General features: G+C 39.1%; 2 protein-coding genes across 3 annotated transcripts in view; one reads left to right on the top strand and one right to left on the bottom strand.

Annotated features, from left to right (window-relative positions):
• The window catches only part of IQGAP2 (IQ motif containing GTPase activating protein 2), a 230,985-nt gene that overhangs the window by 151,392 nt on the left and 60,045 nt on the right, over positions 1–19,548 (top strand). For both annotated transcript variants that reach the window (XM_024194115.2, XM_024194113.2), the window contains 3 exons: positions 5,100–5,224; positions 7,729–7,892; positions 16,887–16,977. In XM_024194115.2, coding sequence (XP_024049883.1) covers positions 5,100–5,224; positions 7,729–7,892; positions 16,887–16,977 — 380 coding nt within the window. The remainder of the gene's footprint in view (positions 1–5,099; positions 5,225–7,728; positions 7,893–16,886; positions 16,978–19,548) is intronic.
• F2RL2 (coagulation factor II thrombin receptor like 2) lies at positions 10,368–13,415 on the bottom strand. The gene is made up of 2 exons (XM_024194116.2): positions 13,352–13,415; positions 10,368–11,473 (listed from the first exon to the last, which is right to left on the bottom strand). Exons 1-2 carry the CDS (start codon positions 13,413–13,415, stop codon positions 10,383–10,385), a joined length of 1,155 nt encoding a protein of 384 aa, XP_024049884.2. The 3' UTR covers positions 10,368–10,382.

Here is a 19,548-nt window from a genome sequence, read left to right as displayed (position 1 = left end):
TTTGTCACAGCTGTGTACCACCTTGTGTTCTGATCCTGTCATATCTCACATGCAAAGGACAGTCAGGCTGAATCAGTACTTGTATGGGAGACCTCCAATGAACACTAACAGTGCTACAGTAAGGAGTGTTGGTGAGCCATTAGGTAATACTTTTTTCACCACAGTTGTGCTTGATGGAATTCCCTGGGCACTGCAGCTGGACATGCTGCTGCTAGATGAGTTGAAAGAGAAATCCTGACCATTGAAGATAGCTCAAACAGAAGTTATGGGCTTGATATAGAAATTACTGGATGAAATTTTGTGGTCTCTGTTTTGCAGATCAGACTAGAGGATCCTAATGGTCCCTTTTGGCCCTAAAAATCTATAATTTCATGGCATTTTTAGCAAGAATGGGGTCTGGTTCTTCCAGGCTACAGAACCTATACTTGCAAGGGGCTCTGAGTTGAAAGGGGTACCTCAGAGTAGCAAAAAAATTTGTGCATAAATCCTACTAGCAATGAGTAGAGCACTGCTCTCTCCTTCATGGACAGGGCTGCTGCCAGCGGTTAGACAGAAATTTTGTCCTGGACTTGGTGTGTTGTAGAGCTGCCTAAGGGGTCCGTCTGTTTCAGGGACACCTTCAAAATTTCTGCCTGTAGTGTCATGCATCATTCACTAACAACCCCTCCTTGGCATTGTATTGGCTGTTGGGGATGACCCAAAGGAGAAAGGTATGGAGTCTGCGTTGAATGTCCTCCCTCGCAGCCCACCAAACCCCCAGGATCTTTTTTCTCCTTGGCAAAGGTAGGAGAGAATAGGGCTCCCTCTCCCTGCGGCCAAAAGCAAGGCATTAATGTTTTGAGGGCAGGGGAGGAGAATTACATAAGTGGATGCTGCAGAATGGGGAAGAGAAATTAAGGGCCCCACATGAGCAGGTTATTGGAGAAGCATTAGATGTGCTCAGAACAGCCTTGGCAAAACTTAATGAGTTATCCCTGAACTCCTTGTCAAATTCCACTTCTGATAATTACACTCTACCTGCCTTATTATACCCCCTGCAGTCTTAGTTGTTCTTCACTTACAGTTCTAAGATGCATAGCATTGCTACAAGCTGTTAAAACACTCAACAAGTGGAAGAATTTCACTGATGGACTAAGTCGGTGGGAAACCTGCGGCCCGTCAGGGTAATCTGCTGGCAGGCCGCGAGACAGTTTGTTTACATTGACCGTCTGCCTGTAGCTGCTAGTGGCTGCAGTTCGCCGTTCCTGGCTATTGGGAGCTGTGGGAAGTGGCGCGGGCCGCAGGGACGTGCTGGCCGCCGCTTGTAAACAAAAATCCTGCCAGCGGATTACCCTGATGGGCCACAGGTTGCCCACCACTGGACTAAGTGCTTTGGGATGAGTGACTATGAAATGTTAAATTGTACATATCAGATATTTAGCTTTATGATGTGATTTTTTTTTTAAAAGACTACACCTCCTTAGTATATTTGACTATAGTGTAATTAAAAAACAAGCAAACAAAAGGAATCGTGGCTGTTGCCATGAATTAATATAAACTTTTAATGTCAAAGAACATCTCTGTAATTTCTTGGAAGATGTTTCGGTCTTCTCTTAAAATCATTATTTACTTGACACACTGCATATCCTTGGAATGTTTTTATATCTATTACGCTGCTCTACAGCCAAAATGCTTCTGAAATAAATGTAGTCAAACTTTACTAATTCTGGGTCACTGAGAACGAAAATGATGCTTGAAAACTAGAGCCAATCAACAATTTTAAGATATGCTATTGGGTCAGTATATACGACCCTTGACTTGGGAATGGCGGAGGATAAGTGAGTTATAAAGGGAAAGGATCTCAATTTAAACCAGAAATGACTAAAATACATCTTTGACTGGATCTATGAATAAATCTATGACTGGGTTTGGACAGTACTTGCTTTTTAGGCAAAACAATGAATGATGCAATCTGAAGCTGGTATTGCGTCATACATGATATGAATTGCATCATGTTATTCCTAGAAGTCATGGATGATGCAATCATAACGAAGCTTACATCACTCTGCTGAACAAATTGCCCTATATCAGCTCTAGAAATCATACAGTGTCATGCTCTCTTATTTGTCAGTGTTTGATTTTGCAAAGGGACACATTTCTGTTTAGCCAAAGTGAGCAGAGATGCCTCGTACTTGTGTGAACAGTGCAGATAACTTCTGCTATGTTTGTGGTGAAGTGACTTTTGCATCAGAAAAGCGCAGTATAACCACTATGGTTAAGAAAGCCTATCACCTTTATTTTGGCTGCAAAATTGGAGATCAGGACAAGAGGTGGCCCACACACATATGCTGCAACACTTGTGCAACAAATCTTCGCCAGTGGTTGAACAGGAAAAGGAAATCTATGCCTTTTGCAGTGCCAATGATTTGGAGAGAGCCAACAGATCATACCAGCAATTGTTACTTCTGCATGGTGCCTCCAGTTGGGAAAGGTGTGTCAAAGAAGAAAAAGTGGACTGTGCATTATCCAAACATTCCATCAGCTATACGCTCAGTACCCCACGGAGGACTGCCGGTTCCTGATGCACCAGAATCATTCTCACTTGAGTCAGACGAGGAAGAGGATGAAACTTCTGGTCCTGAACCATCAATGTCACAGGACCCACATTTTCTCCCATCCTCCTCCTCTGAACTACACCTCATAACACAAGGTGAACTGAATGACCTTGTCAGGGATTTGGAACTACCCTAGAGTAAGGCAGAGCTGTTGGGCTCCAGACTACAGCAGTGGAATCTCCTGGCAGGTGATGTTAGGGTTTCCATGTTCCGTGACAGTCAAAAGGATCTTGTCCCATTCTTCTTCATGGAAGGTGATCTTGTAGCCTGCAACAACATCGATGGTGTGATGGCAGCCCTCAACATCGTTCACAATCCAGATGAGTGGAGACTGTTCCTTGATTCATCGAAGACGAGTCTTAAAGCTGTTTTACTGCATAATGGCAATGTTTTGCCATCAATTCCAGTTGGTCATGCAGTCCATATGAAGGAAACCTAGGACAACATGAAACAACTTTTGAGGTACATAAACTATGACCAACATCAGTGGCAGCTTTGTGGCGATTTTAAGGTTGTTGCTCTCTTGCTTGGTCTGCAGACTGGATACACAAAGTACTGCTGTTTTCTCTGCCAATAGGATAGTCGTGCAAGAGATTCCCACTACATCAAGAAAGATTGGTCACTCCGACAGTCATTGGAGCCTGGGACGAAAAGTGTTCAGCATCTACCACTTGTTGAATCAAGGAAGATTTTGTTACCACCCTTACACATCAAGCTGGGTCTGATGAAGAACTTTGTCAAGGCCATAGACAAAACACAAGCATCTTTCAAGTACCTCCGTGGAAAATTTCCAAGGTTAAGTGAAGCTAAGATAAAGGAAGGTGTCTTTGTTGGTCCTCAGATTCGTGAACTTCTTCGAGATGATACATTTGACCATGCACTGCGTGGCAAGGAAAAGACGGCATGGAAAGCCTTCCAGTTAGTGGCAATAAATTTTCTCGGAAACAACAAGGCAGACAACTATAGGTTGTTGGTGGAAAACCTCCTCAAGGCATACAAAAGCCTTGCTTGCAACATGTCACTAAAGATACATTTTTTGCACTCTCATCTAGATTTTTTTCCACCGAACTGCGGAGCAGTGAGCCACGAGCACGGCGAGCGATTTCACCAGGACATTGCAACAATGGAGAAATGCTATTAGGGCAAATGGAGCCCATCAATGCTTGCAGACTATTGCTGGACAGTGACAAGAGATGCTCCATGTAATGAATACAAGAGACAAGCCAAGAAGCGCCGAGTAGACACTGAATAGGACTAAACTATGTACATAATAGTTTTTTGCCTTTTGTTTCATAAATAAAATTTATTTATATAACCCTTTTGCTGATTTTTAAAGTGTTACATAAACAGGACAGGTGAGCTATTCTCATGTAAAGCAACCATAAACACATGAAAAGACCTAGGTTTACAATTTATGATTAAAACTCTACTATCTACACAATATACATAGACATAAAATGTAAAAACTTAAATATCTTAGAAATAGTAGCCAATCAGTTGTTTTAATTGTCATATTTGAATTCAGCACATCAAAATACATAATAAATAGCACATTTTATCTCTGAAGCAGACAACTTCTCAAAAATTGTAGACCAGTGTTAGTAGTGTGGAGCTACTGTAAGGAACGTGCTTTGGGGTGACATGATATGGGATTATTTCAGATCACAATATGAGCTCGCAGCGTGGCACTGTGGCCAAAAGAGCTAATGCAGTCTTTGGCTGTATAAACAAGAGAATGTCAAGTAGGGGTTGAGAGGTTTTTACTTCCGTATTTGGCACTGGTGCAACCACTGCTGAAATACTGCATCTAGTTTTGGTGCCCACGATTCAAGGGTTTGGAGAGGGTTCAGAGAGAACCTGGAGAGGGGTCAGAGAAGAGACTGGACAATGATTAAAGGATTAGAGAACATGCTTTGTAGTGATAGACTTAAAGAGCTCAGTCTCTTTAGTTAAACAAAGAGAAGATTATGGGGTGACTTGATTACAAAGTATCTACATAGGGAACAAATATTTAATAATGGGCGTATACCACAATCCAGTGGTTGGAAGTTGAAGCTAAGCAAATTCAAACTGCAAATAAGGCATAAAATTTTGACAGGTAGGGTAGTTAACCATTGGAACAATTTACCAAGGGTTGTGATGGATTTTCCATCACTGACCGTTTTTACATGAAGATTGGGTGTTTTTAGAAAAGCTCTGCTCTAGGAATTATTGTGGGGAAGTTTTGTGGCCTCTGATATACAGGAGGTCAGACCAATGATCACAGTGGTCCTCTCTGCCCTTGGAATCTGAGTCTCTGAAATGCATGTGTAGAGCCAAGTAAGGCAGCTTGCATGCTGCCTGTTTACATGGTGCCTGGCTGCAAACACTTACAATCAAGTTTTTCACTTTCATGTGCACTAGATTCATCCAGAAAGAAAAAAAATAATGAAATACGTACAGTAAATGATAGACAATACATTTAATGACTCTTTATGATGATTTATATTTTATATCTTCCTACAGTTATGCTGACACACTCTTGTCTATTAAGTCAGAGGCTTCATCTCAAGGACAAGATTATTTAAGCTGGAATGATGTCCAGAATTGTATTGACATGGTTAATATGCAAATTCAAGAAGAAAATGACAGTAAGTAACTCTGACTTTGTCAGAGGCAGAGGTTACTGTGGTCCCTGGAGCACTTGCTGGAGGTTTATGGCGTGCTGGCTTGCCACATAGAGATGCTTTTTATTTTTAGTGGTAAAATTGCAATTAGACAGCCAAAAACAAAAACCACTAATTGTTTTCCTAATATTTTCAGTATGAAATTGTGGTAGCTGCAATTAAAAACGAGAACAGATGTGTATCAGACACCATAATAAAATGTGGTGCTATAAATATAATTGAGTTTCTATTTCGTAGTAGGCAATAGAGATTTGTATTTTGTCCTATAACAAAGATTTTTGCTTTTTTTCCTAAGTAGATTTGGAATTAGTAATTCCTGTTCCCCAGCATAGCATCTTGATGATAATTCTAGAGAGGAGGACTAAAACAGTTATCTTTTTAAACAAAATTGAGCGAAGACTTCTGTGCTGAATGCCCCTGCTAAGTGTTGACTCGAGAGAAGGGAGCATTCAATGCAGTAGTTACTGGCATTTCTCTTTTAAATCCTTTTTCACCTCTCTGAAATCCTCTTGGTATTTCCTGATTCACTGAAGGGGTCCCTGACCACATCACTTCTCTGACATCACAAATGCCATAGTTCTAGTGGAGGCAATAAGACTTTTCTATTCATCTGTATTCATATTGGGCCAATAATTCTGGTACTTAATCTCATTTTGGGACTTCACTGATTAAGTTAAGTACAAGAAGAGTTTCAGATGGGAGGGGGAAAGGTGGTAGCGGTTGGCATTTTACACACTTTCTGTGTTGAATATCCCTCACATAATCCTTACTGGAGGCAGTCAGTACATAACTGTGTCAAAAGCAATTCTTTTCCTGCTCTCCTTTAAAAAATAAAATGGGGTTTGTAATATAGAGAGCAGCTCATAGTGCTTATCCTAAATTATTATCTAGCAATGTATGCCTTAAAATGTTTCCAGGTTGAAAAATAGTGCATGTTTATTAAGTGGGTTTCAAACATTTGGACTTTAAAAATATTAGGGAATTGAGTTTTGGTTGGTGTAACCCCTTTGCTGCTAGACAAATGCTTTTTTCAGCATGGTCTTTTTGACAAAACATCAAGCTGTGATGTGTACACTTCAGCAAAGAAGGGTAGTATTCAGCAAACAGAGCAGTTGTCAATAACTAAAATAGTCTGCCTTTTTACATAATCAGATTGATTTTTTGGGGGGGAGGCTGTTAAGCACATGCACTGCTGCTTTAAGTCCATCAAACTTGAGGTGCTCAGTGTCTCAAACTTGGGCCTCATGTTAGCAACTTTAGTCCTAATGAATAGTAGCTGTTTTCAGATTGCATTGGTCTACTATTGCCCCCTGGCAGGGGGCAGGTCTGCTTGGAACTGTACATAGGACCAACAGAGCATTCTGAAACTTGCTGCATCTAAATCAGGCCCTGCTTCCCAGTGCACAGAAATTCCCTTTCCTCACTGGTAGTGCCGCCATGGTTGTCATAAAAAACCCAGCTTACATCCACCTGAGGAATAGCCAGTCTCCTAAGAGGTTATGGCCTTGTGAGGTCACATAACTATGACCTCACCAGTTCAGTTTTATATACACACTATGGAAAAACCTCAACAGATCCCAGGCAGCCACCAACTGGAATGCACACTGTCACAGGTGATGGCAAAGCAATTCGCAAGAATTGATACTCACTCACAGACTTGGTGTAGCGGGGTTCTATGCCCTCAGGACAGTGTGTTTCAGTGCTTTCTGTTAACTAGGGTCATAATTTCTAAACTGAGTTGTCAAAGATAGCTACCTAAATACATTTTAAAAAAAAAAAATTGGACCACTTTTCTCAGAACTGCTGCGTACCCCATAGTTCGGTGAATTCAGTGGGAGCTATGGGTGTGCAGCAGTTTTCAAAATTAAGGTATTTTTCCTTTAGGCAGCCAAGTTTGAGAATTTTGACTTACGTGCATGTTCCAGATAAATTGTTCCGTGATGTTAAAGTGGTGATGTTGATGACTTGAAAAGATATTATAATCTCCATAAGTTCAGAGGTCAGAATATGTAGGTGTATTAGAAAAACTAATATGTTAAATTATTTGGAATAGTCAGACATGAAAATCACTTCAGAATGATTACTTGACCACTGCAACGTAAACAAGCCCAGACCTTTACACTCAGGTGTTGAATCCGTTTGTTTGAAGAGATGTATATGGATCATCCTACTGTAGAACAAAATGGGGAAATTTTTCCTTTTTAGAAAAGGATATGGGTTTTTTGTTTTGTTTTTAAATCAGATTCAGTTAAACAATTGGCTGTCAGAGGAGGAAAAATCTGGTGTCACTGGCTGGCTTGGCATGAACTGCCAATATCTGAGAAGAAAGACTTTAGAATTTGCTGCTGCTGCTTACCGTAACTTGATGTTCACACTTACTCATTTATGACACTATCCTTTTTTGAGTAAACCTGATATGTGGCTGGGCTTTTTCTGTTAAATGTTAATTTCCCTTTTTTCTTTCTTAGGAATTGTTGCGGTTAGCTACATTAATGAAGCTATTGACCAAGGCAATCCTGGGAAAACTCTAGAAACACTGCTGTTGCCTACAGTCAAATTGCACGATGTGAACCCAACAAATGCAAGGCATTATCAAGATGTTCTGCACTATGCCAAAGTGCAGAAATGCAAGGTAGAACCTCAATTGACTCATTGATACTTGTCAGTTTATTAATTGCCAAACCTGAATGTATGTTCCCCAACACCACCACCACTATATTTGCAGTGGTTGTGGTGTCTGTCTCTCTCTCCTGTGCCAATTAAAATGTTATCTGAGCACCAAGTAATTCCACCTCCCTCTGAAACTTTTAGTGTGAATGGGAGCTGGGGAGGATAAAATCAGTTGTGCATGCTTGTCATTGTGCATGTGATGTGTCCTAGTTTATCTAATCCTGTCATGGTCACTTCAGATATTTAAGAATGTGGTATTTATGCCATAATTGTGCTGAAGCGGTTATCTGAGCTGAGCAGGAGATCTGGCCTCTTGTTTCTGGGATTAGGAATGGATGGGTATTTCACAGCTAGAAGGAAAGCTGGGGCTTTTGTCACGAATGGGAGGTTTGAAGCATTGACAGTTTTTTCAAAAGAAATTCCTGGAAATTACTCCTTCCTGAATCCTCACATTGCTTAAAATTGCTTGGGTTTTTGATGGTCTTTATGATCCCTTTAACTTTGACACCATCCTTTTTTTTGTTGTTTGGTCATAATATTACAGCTTGTTGATTCTTTCTGATATGCTACTTAGGGTAAACCATCTTAGCAGGATACAAATGTCGGCTTCCATATAAAGCTGTGCCTTGGCTAGCATCAGAGTTTTAGGAATTGTAAACAGATGAGCATAACTGCTTTCAGAATGTAATTGAACACAAGATTAACTATAGCTTTTGGCCAAGTGTTTAAAATGCATTCTCAAGTATTCTATGTCTAACAATCCTGCTGTACATTCCTAAGCTAAATTATGGGCTCTTTCGCTGCATGGTACTTAGTTTATAGCAGCATATATAAATACTCTATCTGGTCATCTGCAGTAACTACAATGAGGGGAGGTCTTAACGTTTTATGGAAGCTGTATTGGCTTTTGAAGTAAACCTTTCACTTTTCCCAATTCTTATAAATTATGGTGGTACTCTGATTAAAAACAAACTTCATCATAGTTCAGGACAAGAAATTTTAAAGAGTATTCAGCTTGAAACTTAGTCAGCTTAAAAAGGCACTGAATGTAGTTTTCAAGTACTTACAGTTGCCCTGCTGTCCCCCTTCTATGGGCAGGTCTTCACTGGGGGTTAAGTCGACCTAAGTTACACAACTCTAGCTACATGAATAACATAGCTGGAGTCGACGTAGCTTAGGTCGACTTACTGCAGTGTCTACACGAGAAATTCTCCCGTCAACTTACCTTATGCTTCTCGTTCTGGTGGACTACCAGAGTCGATGGGAGAGCGATCGGCGGTCAATTTAGCAGGTCTTCACTGGACCCGCTAAATCAACCCCACAATGGATCGATTGCCGCAACATCTTTTCTTGCTTTTTGCAGTCCTTTCTCTTCTACTTTAAATGTGCTTTTTCTCTCCTTTTGCTCTGTGAAAAACTCTCAAAAAAGCAACCCAAATAACTGATTACTGCAAAGGAAAGATTGAATTTTTTTTTAAAAAAGTACGTATTTGAGAACGCAATATATTCAGTCTAATAAATTACAGTAATTTGGGGTGTAACTTGTAACCGTGGCAGGTAAACATTTTTAGACAGATATGATTTTAAGTTGTCTCCTTTTTAAACAGCGAAGACTATATTCAGTTTCTTCAGCCACTTTTTATTTTATTTGGCATTTTACTGGCAAAACCAAAGTTCAATAAAATCCAGCATACTCACCGTCCCTGCCCCTCAGAAGAGCTCCTGTTCATATAAGCAGATGTTGCCTCCAATTTAATTGTCATAGTTTTAAGGATGAGGTGTGGAGGTTAAAAGCAAGTGTGTCTGATTTGCAAGTATTAGGTAGGACTGTACCTGATTTTCATTACTCCAGTGCAGTGGTTCTCAACCCGTGGGCCATCTGCAGCCCAATTAGCACACAGCTGCAACCTGTAAATGGCTTTTCTTCTTACTGCACTTCAAAAGTGAAAATGTTTCTATAGAGGGCAAAATAGAAATCCACATTGATCATAAGTTAGTGGTATTGGTATTTTCAGGGTAGCCAACCCAAAGTTTTCAAAAATAGTGATATTGGCTTAAAAATACCATTCGAGTCTTATTTGCCCTCTGTTGTTGGAGTTTTTAGGATTCACATTTTCGGACCTTTCTCCATAGAAGTGAGGGCTAGAAACTTAATATTTTTTTAAAAATGAAAACAGATTCTCACCTGAATCAGGAGTAGTGGCTTCAAGAACAGCACCAAAACTTGTGATAAAATTGCAAGACTGTATTTTTAGAAGTCTTTAACATAAAATTTGGAAGCAAGTAAATCTTAAGAAGACACTTTTGGACAGCTGCTTTCTTTTTTCATTAAAAAAGACCAATTAGAATTTATAAAACAATAGTTAATTGAGTATTGTATTTTTATTTTGATGAATTATCAGACATTTATATATCTGTCACAAAATAATAAATGTTGGACATTTAATTAAACTCATTCTTCCCTGGATATTTTTACCATTGTGAGATAAACATTGGATTGCTCTCTGATTTTGGACATCAGATAGTAAAGGAATGGATCAAGGCAACTGTTTAAACTGCTTAGAGACAAAGCAATAAGATAGAAAAAATACAAGCCATCTGTTTTGTTGTAGTAGTAATTAACATGATGGACAATAAGTATGATGTTGCTTGGTGTGAAGCAGATGGCAAAAATCATAAGGATCAAGAGACTTATTTTAACATACCAAAACCACTTCCACTCATAAGTATTGAGCGTTTGGATAATTGAGATGTAACAAAAAATAATAATGGTCAGTGGTATTACAAATCCAAAGATTGCTAACGAGATGAAGTAGTAGAATTGGAATGGTGATAAAGTTTCACAGGCATTATGTACATCGTGGCAGGTAAAGATATTTAATTGTTCCAAGTAGTAGCTTTGCTTCATTATGCAGAAGGGCAGCATGTACAGGAAAACAATTGTCCACACAATTCCACATACTAGTGTTGCATAGGTTCGCTTTGGCAGACTTCTGTAGGTGAACGGATGAACAATAGCCACATAACGACTGATACTTATGCACATGAGGAGTAGAATGGAGCAATACATATTGCCATAGAAAATGGCAGTCGTAGTTCGGCACATTATTTCTCCAAATATCCAGTTGTTTCCATTGAGATGGTATGCTATCTTGAATGGCAGTATGATACAGAATAGAAAATCTGAAATGGCTAAATTTGTATAGAAGATGGCAGTACAAACAGATCTGATTCTGAAAAACAGCATCCACAGAGTGATGGCATTTGATGGCACACCTAATAAAACTACAAGAATATATGTTGCAGGTACTAGTTTGGTGCTCAAAGAACTACTAAGGTACTCCATTGTGGTATTGTTAACTTTCAGTATTGAGCCATTTGACTTCCCTGAAGAGCATTTGTGTTCTTTGTTGTGAACAGTCTTTGTCCAGCCTTCTATATCAGAAGGGGGAATATAATCATAAGTGCCTTGTGGCATTCCACGAAAGGTCTTAATATCAGGCACATCTTGACTTCTGGAGCTGTTATCACCATGTTTAGAATCTAAGATTTAAAAAAAGAAAATAGCTAAATCATAAGATATGTACTCTGGACAGAGTCATGATGTATACCTTTTTTCTGAGATAAATTAGTGCAGCTCTAATCTGAAGAATGATTCTATAAAAATGGCATTGTGGTGTACTGTGTTGTCTCTGATTTCTGTATCACATGTGGTATGGCAAACCCGTCATAATTTTATTTAGAAATGGACTCTCAACCCTGAATACTCAGCTGGACTTGATCAAGCTGTATTCTTTCTGTTTAAGAATAATCAGTTTTTTATGGCAGAATTATGCTTATGACATCTATGCAACATCATTGTCTTTAGTGGATTTTCACAGGTGTAACTTCTTGAAATTAATAAACCATGCTGATGTACAAAGAGAGAATATAATTGTTGATTCACATGCCCTCAACTGTTGGCTCAGCAGTGCAAACAGGAATAATAAGCACTAAAACTTTTGTCACTTAAGCAAGCACATATGACTGTGTAAAAGGTAAATACGTTGAATAAGATGATGCCATTTTTACATACCCATTTTTCAAATTAGAACTATATGTAGAAATGTTTGTCCTTTATCTTTACATATAAAAATCTTCCTTATATGGTATTCAAACACCAAGAGTCTTGTCCCCACCCTCTTTTTAAAAAAAAATAAATAAATAAAAGCTAGCCACACTGGCTCTTTACCTCTTGGCTCAGACAGCAAACCAGATTCCCTCCTGTTAGCATGAAGAAGCAATGATATAGCTACTACTCTCCATTGTTATGGGGCAGGGCAGCTATAGTCTTAAGTACTGAGCATGGGGCTGATCATCTGTGTTTTATTTCTGATTCTACAGCTGGCAAATCTATCCGCTTCAGTTCCACTGTGTGGTTATCGTCACTAAAGTAAACATTCTCTTACTATTTAGACAAAGATTAATGAGCATATTTAGCCTCTTCTCCTAATGTCAACAATCCCGATAAGGCTTAGCATAGAATTTTGTAAAGATGTGCTAGTACCAAAAGTGTTCAAAACAAAAAGTGTGCAAAACAATAATCCTACTTTGCACCTATATAACGTCTTTCACTTGTATCTTGTAGCCATAATAAAGTTTTTGCTATTTGTATAATATATAATTAGAATCCTAGCTCCAGAATTCTGAACAAACTGTAAGATGTAGAGCAGTCCTGTTTGAATCTTTGAATCCTAGTCTTTGTCCTAACGTGACATAACTAATTTCTTCTGGATAAAAAAATACAGGAAATAACAATTAGATGCAGGCATTGCCGCCATGACAGAGTACGCCTAGGTAGCAGATTTGAGTAAGACTATGCTATTTTTAGTCACATCTCTGGGCATGACTGCCCTTTAAAGAGACTGGTGTATCAGAGCATTTTTAAAATAAATAAATACAAAAACAATTAATCTTCATAGAAAATGCCTAGTTCTGCTCCCACTGAAATCATTGTGTTTTTCTCACAAACTCCAGTGAGACTCTGGGCCCAATGTTTTGGAATGGTGACTTTCCCAAGTGGTACCTTCTGTGAAGTGTTAATCCTGTATTTATGATGCCCTCTTTCTACACCGAAGGTGTGATCCCACAAATTCAGTACTGTAGGAACAAGTACTGTAGGGGAAGTGGGTTATGCGGGAAATCACATTTCAGTAAACACAAAAACCAATTGCCTTTTGTCAATTAGCAAAACTATCAAGGGCCACAGTGAGGAGAAATTCAAGATAACTGAAATAGAGCAATCAAAATCTGCCTCAGCTGAGACTTTGTATGCGGTGTATCAGCCTGCTGATAAAAGCATCTAAAAGATAAGCACAAGGCTCATGGTACCAGCTGAAATATACAGATAATATAAAATACGTCTAGAACCAGAGGGCTTACCTCTTTGCTGTAGACTTGAGGACAGAGACAGCAATCCAGTTATAATTAAGACCAATGTTTTCATTGTTGCAAGTTAAATCCAGTTGGAAAAATAATGGCTCTTTAATTCAGTTGAAAAGGTTTTTAAATCCACATTTTTGCGTAAAAGACCTTGGGGTTTTAGGTCTGCCATCCAGAAGCATTCTGTGTGTACGGGATTTATAGAAACTAACTAGTTTGTTCTTTCTCTAGTACAGCAATAGGGTGTGACATCTGAATGTGTAAATACACATGACTCAGTTTCAACCTCTGGCTGATATGGAAGAGATTACATTGCTTTAACTTCTGTAATTTAACTCCTAATTTACCATGAACATGAAGAGTTTTTTAGTCTTTCTGTACTTTGTTGGAATTTGTACATAAATTCAGAAGAAAATATTTTCTGCTTAGAATATTCACAGAAAGTGTTTGACATCTCGAGTCCCCAATCAAAGATCAGAGCCCTGTTGTGCTAATATGTACAAATACGGAGTAAAAAGAAAGTCCATGCCCTAAAGGCTTACCAACTTGATTTAATTCCAAGAGGAAATGAATGCATGCTGTTGGTGGGGATGGGGAAGGGAGGATGAGGTAACAATGATACAAACATGTTTCACACAGACTAGCTGGGCTCTGCTCTAGCGTGTCACCTGCCTATCAGTTATCAATTGACAGTGGTCTGTAGGTTGTCTGTCCTGTCCCGTCTGCTTTGTTTAAATAGTTCCTATCCCTGACCAGTCTACCGCTTTAGGAAATGTTACACAAATTATTTTTTAAAGCTTCCTACGTGTCACATGATGAGTGACTAGCTTCCAGCAGGCAACTTCAAAATGCTGGACAACACCACTGGCTTCCAACTTACTGGTAAGATTAGAATAACAAATTATTACCTGGCCCAAGAGCCGTATGCTTACCAGCACTATAATAATTCTGAAAAAATCTGAGATCCTGGGGAGTTAAAATAGTTCATGCCTCACTCTCCAATCCCAAGGTTCCAGCTGAAGTTTAGTGACTCACCCTTTAATGATACTCTGAACAATGTAATTTTGATTTGTAATAGCTGCAACATACACCTCACAATGAGTCTGAGGTATAGTTGATTCTGATCATACTTTTAAGGCATTTCTGTTCTGAAATCTTTGTCCTCATGCATAGCTTGTGCCTAACTTGACAGTTTGGTAGGAAGTGAAGTGTATTTTGAGTTTTAATTAAAAGTTTATTGTTTAGATGGAAGATCTTTGAACCGGATGCCAGAATTAAAATATTCTGAGACTAATGTGAGACTGTCGTATTGTAGTTTTATAAGAAAATAAGCAAACAGTAATGCATTCTGGAAGCTTACAGTTGTTTCCTCTGTAAATCCTCATAGCAAACTTGGGGAGGAGAGGGAGAGAGAAAAATTACACTAACTTAAAAATAGGGGTTGACTTTTTGTTCCTGCTGTTTTAAGGCTCAAAAGTATGGGGAAAGTGACCTGAAATGCAAATTGTGTTCACAAATGCTATTTCTGCATCAATTTGTACTCTTCCCCACTGTTCTAATTGGGATCAAATGCAGTTTACTATAAGAAAATTCATGTGTAAATGTTGATCAAAAACATACATGTGTTGTGCATGGATAGATACATTCTTGTCACACTTACCACACAAATATCTGTTCCACTTTTCTAATGAAAGAGCTTTTACACATCCTCTCTCCTCTCATTACCATTACATCTGCAAAGTACAGATTCATTTGTGTTTTGGCCTGAAATAAAATAAGTTAAAACACTGAGATCCACCATCAAGCTGGTTCACCACACATGACTAGGCTAACTTAGCATTCCACTCCTATGTGACATCTTCCTAACTTTCATTTTTTGTAGGCATGTATTTGTACAATTTTGTATCTTTGCTAAAGTGACATTTATGGGTTTCATAATCTAATGTAACTCTTGTACTTTTGTCTTTCTCTATAGAAAGTCTCCCTGTGTTACATGAAATTTTTTCAATTTCTTATTAGCAGTTACCATTACCATTTATATCTTCATGAAGCAATGGAAGCAATTTACTTCTGCAGTGAGAAGTTGACTGTCCTCCCAGCCAACTGCTGACACTGTAACATTGCTTTCCAGCTAGTTGTTAATGGGTGTGGACTTTGATTCCTGAACACTGAATGAGACCATTTAAGTACCTCCTAAATCAGTCTTCCCTCCGATAGCATCTAGCATTTTTAAACTGGTTTTTGGCAGCAGTGTCCTCTGGCTTTACTTCTTCTCTGATATCCCAGGCATTAATTTAAGATTTGCATGCTAGAAATTGTGCCATTCTTTGAGATTGGGGGTGGAAAACAAAATCCCAGATTTCTGGTGCACAGTGATGAATGCACTAGAAACACCTTAATTGAGCTTAACTTCAGTCTGACCTTGCTAGGGTCTCTTCTTTTGTGCTCACAATTCTGTGTATTAAATCATGCCTGCAGTTATTTACTTCAGTTTGTCTGTATATTTAGGCACTTAAACCTTCAAATGCCTTATTTTGGACTGCAAATTGGGGGCACACACAAGAAGCTGTTTTTGAAAATTTGGCTTGTATTGCGAATGAGGTAAAATTCGATAGTCGGTAGTTATCCAATAAAAATAACACCTGCCCTGGTATGTACTTCATGATTCAAAAAATTCAGGAATTAAAGCAATCTTTGCATTACTAAATCTGAGCTATCTTTCTGTGTGAAAGTTCATACTGATACTTTTGATGTCTTTTTACTTGTCTGTACATATGCATGATTTCCAATGAAGAGCTTTGAAAGAAAAGTTAACTGTTTGTAACCTTCTACTGGATTTATGCTATGTCCTTGGGGAATCATATTGCTATCTGAGGCTAGATCTACACTACAGCGGGGTTCCGACCTAAGATACGCAACTTCAGCTACGTGAATACCGTAGCTGAAGTTGCGTATTTTAGGTCGGCTTACCTGGCGGTGAGGACGGGGGAAAGCCGACCGCTGCCGCCGACTCCGCTGCCGCCTCTTGTCGAGGTGGATTTCCGGAGTCGACGGCAGAGCGATCAGGGATCGATTTTACCGCGTCCTCACGAGACGCGGTAAGTCGATCCCCGATAAACCGATTGCTACCCGCCGGATCGGCGGGTAGTGAAGACGTAGCCTGAATGCTCCTTTTCCTTTGTTTACTGGTGAATTATGGAAATTGAACTGTCGCTAAATTAACTCTGTTCAGAAATCTACATCTGTCTTCAGTAGAATAAACCTACTATCCAAGCTTTCACATGTTAAATGGAATTTTTGCATTTTGGTGAACATACACTTACTGTGCTGAAGAAAAGTGTGTTATCTAAATGTTAGCTTTTTTTCTGTGATTTTTATTTGTTCATTGCTAGGTTCATATAGTCAAATTAGGTTTAGTGTCCTCAGGCTTTCAGAAGGGCTTTCTGTCTACTGAAGCTTTAATAATGTGTGTTTTCAGACTGAGTTTGACGTACTGTATTTTATGTATAAGTATTTCTCCATTCCTCTCTCCCAGGAATGTCATGATGAGTCCGCAGTTCTCTGGCTAGATGAGATACAAAAAGGAATCAATGATGCTAATAGGAATATAGAAAAAGCAGCAGATTGTAAGTATCAACCTAAATCTACATTGAAATACCATTTTTTTCAGGATAAAGAAAGATGAGATTTTGAACTCTTTATTCATGTACACTTCAATATGTTGGCTAGGTTAAGTTACAGTTAATTATTTTTAGGAAACAAAATATATTTTTTTCATTACAGTAAGATTTAGTATGATTAAAATAAGAATTAAATGTAAAACGATGTAATTACATCTATCTAAAACAGTTGTCCTTGTGTCTGTCTTAGTAATTTTGGAAATCAGTATTACCCAAGGTAATAGAAGAGCAAAGATTTCAAATGCTAATACATTTTCACAGAGCTGATGAAATACAGTATATTAATAAATCTCCCTTGCATAGATATGAAAATAGATTCAAGGAGGGAATGAGACAAGTGAAGCATTTCATACAAGAGATTTTGCTTGTTTGACAAGTTTCTATGTGGTAATAGAAAACATTTGAAAGGAGTCCTGTGTATAAATCTAAGTCCTGACCTATGTTGCAAGACTGAATTCCTACATGGTTACAGTCTTGGTTAGTCAGATTTCTTATTTCATAACAACGCCTCTTAACAAATGCCAGTAAATACTCCAACTTAGTCACATGCCCTTAATTTTTCAAAGTACTAAAAAAAAGGTGGTTGTTTTTTTGCGGCAAAATGACGATTATTCCAATTCATAATGCACCAGTTTGCTTTAAAACTGTAAGAAGATAGTAGCATAAGAAAAGTTGGTTATCCTATTGAACCCAGAGTATGTATAATGTCAAAACTTTTTAGAAGACAGAGTACAAACAAATCTGAAGGATTTATAAATACAGTAACTCCTCACTTAACGTTGTAGTTATGTTCCTGAAAAATGCGACTTTAAGTGAAACGATGTTAAGTGAATCCAATTTCCCCATAAGAATGAATGTAAATGGGGGGGGGGTTAGGTTCCAGGGAAATTTTTTTTGCCATACAGTACAGTACTATAGTTGGGAGGTGCCCCCGCCTTACCCCACACAGGCACAGCCCACTGGCACTGAAGACAATGAGGCAGGCAAGGAGGCTGAAGGTGCTGTAGGCTAGGAGAAGCACTTTGCATGGCGGCAGCTTCCCCTATTCTGCAAGCACCAGGGGTGGGGGGGCTCAATCCTCGGCCCGCCCACGCCACCCTTTCCCCCAAGCCCCCACCCTTAACCTGCTTCTTCTTCCCCCCCTCCCCCTTTACTCCACATGCCGCGTCCTCGCTCCTCTCCTGCCCACGGCAATCAGCTGGTTTGCAGCGTTCGGGAGGCAGGGGAGGGAGGAGTCTGCGCGCCGAGTCCTCGCTCCAACCCCCTCCCTCCTGAATGCCGCAAGCCAGCTGATTGCCACGAGCAGGTGGGGGGGGGGAGGCGCTGATCCACGGGGTCTGTCGGTGGGCGGGAGGCGCTGGGGGGGGCGTAGGGGAGCTGATAGGGGGGCTGCCAGCTGTGGACAAAGCAGGCAGCCAAACGACGTTATAGCGAAGCATTACCCAACTTTAAATGGAGCATGTTCTGTAATTGAGCAGGGACGTAAGATCGAAACAACGTTAAGCGAGAGGACGTTAAGTGGGGAGTTACTGTACATGTGCAAACTGTATAGGAATTCCAAATCAAGAATGCTGCACAGTAGTGAAAGACTCAACTGAAAACGAGCATATGGAAATGCTGTGTGAGAAATGTCTTGAGGAGGGGGCTCTTTATTTACTGTTTTATTCCTGAATGTACAGAATGTGCTGAAAAAAGCTATTTTTTTTCTTTTTTTCTTTTAATTAAAGCTCGAATCTCTTGGTAATGTGAAATGCACTTTGGTCACTATTTGGCACAGTAAATCCCTTACATTCAAACTTCCTCCAGCCTAAGAGACTTAAATGGCATTTTAGGGTGTAAGCTTTCATATATTTAGATAGTTTTAGTTAATATTTTTACCTAATGCTTGCACTATTTTCACTGACATCATAGAAAGGCTTAATTTATTCTGATTTGTTCTGTACTTTTGTGGTTGATAGAAGTACTTCTATCTAAAGCTTTCATATACTAGCTCAGTTTAGCTCATTACTATAATTTTAATACTGAGTGTATCAAAAGAATAACTTCTGAATATTTTGATAGACTTCCTCCTGCTTTTTCTTAAGTTTTCTCTACAAAGTCCACTTTCAAGTACTATGGAAAGCTTAAGTGTCATTTGCCTTATGAAAAATTATTTTCAGTCACATTTCAGGTTATTTCTAATCTCTGTCAACTGGCCACACAGTGCAATTTGTGGGGCATTCTTTCATCTGTATCTGTAAAATTTGGATTTTGCTGCTATTCCCACTTATTTCTTTTTAACTATACTATGTTCATGTCTCAATCAGTTTAGAATAGAGTAACTTGCTTTGAAATACTTTGTATTACTCTGTTCTTCGAGTGCTTGCTCATGTTGATTCTGTTCTAGTGTGTGCGCGCCCACTTGCACAGTTGTTGGAATTTTTTGCCTTAGCGGTACAGTAACTCCCCACTTAACGTCCTCTCGCTTAATGTTGTTTCGATCTTAAATCGTGCTCATCCTACAACAGGCCTATGCCT

This window comes from Terrapene carolina, unplaced genomic scaffold (assembly GCF_002925995.2).
Source record: "Terrapene carolina triunguis isolate 2854851 unplaced genomic scaffold, T_m_triunguis-2.0 Scaffold69, whole genome shotgun sequence".
Taxonomy (NCBI): domain Eukaryota; kingdom Metazoa; phylum Chordata; order Testudines; family Emydidae; genus Terrapene; species Terrapene triunguis.
Note: the sequence above shows the minus strand (reverse complement) of the source record. Positions and strands in the feature narration are given on the sequence as shown.

Excerpts from the sequence above, each read along its gene's own strand:
- F2RL2 (XM_024194116.2), bottom strand. The coding sequence starts at position 13,415 with ATGAAAACATTGGTCTTAATTATAACTGGATTGCTGTCTCTGTCCTCA. Across the intron at positions 11,474-13,351 it reads CTCAAGTCTACAGCAAAGAG|ATTCTAAACATGGTGATAAC; the intron begins GTAAGCCCTCTG and ends TTTAAATCTTAG.